The sequence below is a fragment of the Emiliania huxleyi genome (assembly GCF_000372725.1).
Source record: "Emiliania huxleyi CCMP1516 unplaced genomic scaffold EMIHUscaffold_7725, whole genome shotgun sequence".
NCBI lineage: Eukaryota > Haptophyta > Isochrysidales > Noelaerhabdaceae > Emiliania > Emiliania huxleyi.
In genome coordinates this window covers 1-1,319 of record NW_005196221.1, presented here as the reverse complement: position 1 = coordinate 1,319, position 1,319 = coordinate 1, and the positions used below count along the sequence as shown (strand labels likewise).

The 1,319-nt window shown below is 60.6% G+C and overlaps 1 protein-coding gene across 1 annotated transcript; it reads left to right on the top strand.

The window, feature by feature from the left end:
• Positions 1-787: 787 nt before the first annotated feature.
• Positions 788-1,303, top strand: EMIHUDRAFT_125045 (hypothetical protein; the record flags this gene model as incomplete). Its single annotated transcript, XM_005760189.1, has 1 exon — positions 788-1,303. A coding segment is annotated over one exon (516 nt), but the record flags the coding sequence as incomplete, so codon positions are not given.
• Positions 1,304-1,319: the final 16 nt, after the last annotated feature.

Genomic DNA, 1,319 nt, shown 5'->3' with positions numbered 1-1,319 from the left:
ACTTAAAATGAGCTACATATTGCAATACACTAAAAAACATCTAGGGGGAGAAATAAAATAAATCCCAAACTGTCACTCCCCTTTCTCCCGGCCGGGGTGGGCGCGCGCGGGGGGCGGCGGGTGTGCGGGATGTCTGTGGGACCGAGAGCGATATGCCATGTCCCCCCAGCGTTTGTTTCATAACATCGAAGGGAAAGCTCAAAAATAAAAGGCCTGTGGGCCCGAGAGCGATATGCCATGTGCACCTTGCGTTTGTTTCACAACATCGAAGGGTAAGCTCAAAATAAAATGAAGGTGGAGAAATAGAGCTCTAGAGGCTACAGCTTCGCAAAAAAGACCCGATGCGCGCCGGGCTGCGACGGCCCGGGATGAGCTCCCCACGATGCGACTAAGTGAGATCAATTGACCTACCGGACCTATAGTCCACCCCTATCATGTCTATACTGACTGCAGACGACCACATGCCACACAGCATCACGCACAAGCACAAGACACCGGATCGCAAAAAAGACCCGCGGTGCTCACACACACCCACGCGCTCGTGCATGCCGAACCAGCTCTAAAAAAATACCACCGGGACCGCCTCGCCAAGGCGCACAATAGTCCTCAGTCTGGCGAAGGCCAATTCTGTCATCCTGGGCGTCAGCAGCGTGCGAGGAAGCGGGTCTTCGTTGCGCGGCGGTCTTTTTTGCGCGGCTGTAGCCTCTAGAGTGGCGGCGGAAGGCTCCGGGCACCTCGGCGGCCAACGCGGAAGAGCAAGCCCCCGGGCCGTTCAGTCGAGTTCAGCATGCTAAGGTCAGCTCTGCGGCCCGCGGGCGCTGCTGCTCGGGCCACGCGGCCCGCGCTGCACACGGCAATGCGGGCGTGCGCCTCTGCAGTCACCAAGGTGACGGGCGGCTCGACGGGCGTCTTTCCGCAGGCGCCGAGCCCTCTGCAGGAGTTTTCGGTCGTCTACACCGACCGTGCGCTCAACCACATGTCGGAGCCGTTCAAGAAGGTGATGCTCGACATGGACGAGCTTCTCTGCGACATCTACGGCGCCGATACCGCTGTCATCATCCCCGGGTCTGGGACGTACGGCATGGAGGCGGTCGCGCGGCAGTTTGCGACGGGCAAGAAGGCGATGGTGCTGCGGAACGGCTACTTCTCTTGGCGATGGACCGACATCTTCGACACGGGCGACATCCCGTCCGAGTCGGTGGTGGTGCAGGCGCGGCCCTGCAACGTCGTCGAGGGCAAGCAGCAGTTTGCCCCGCCGCCGATCGAGGAGATGGAGGAGCGGATCCGCGCCGAGAAGCCGGCCGTCTTCTTCACGCCGC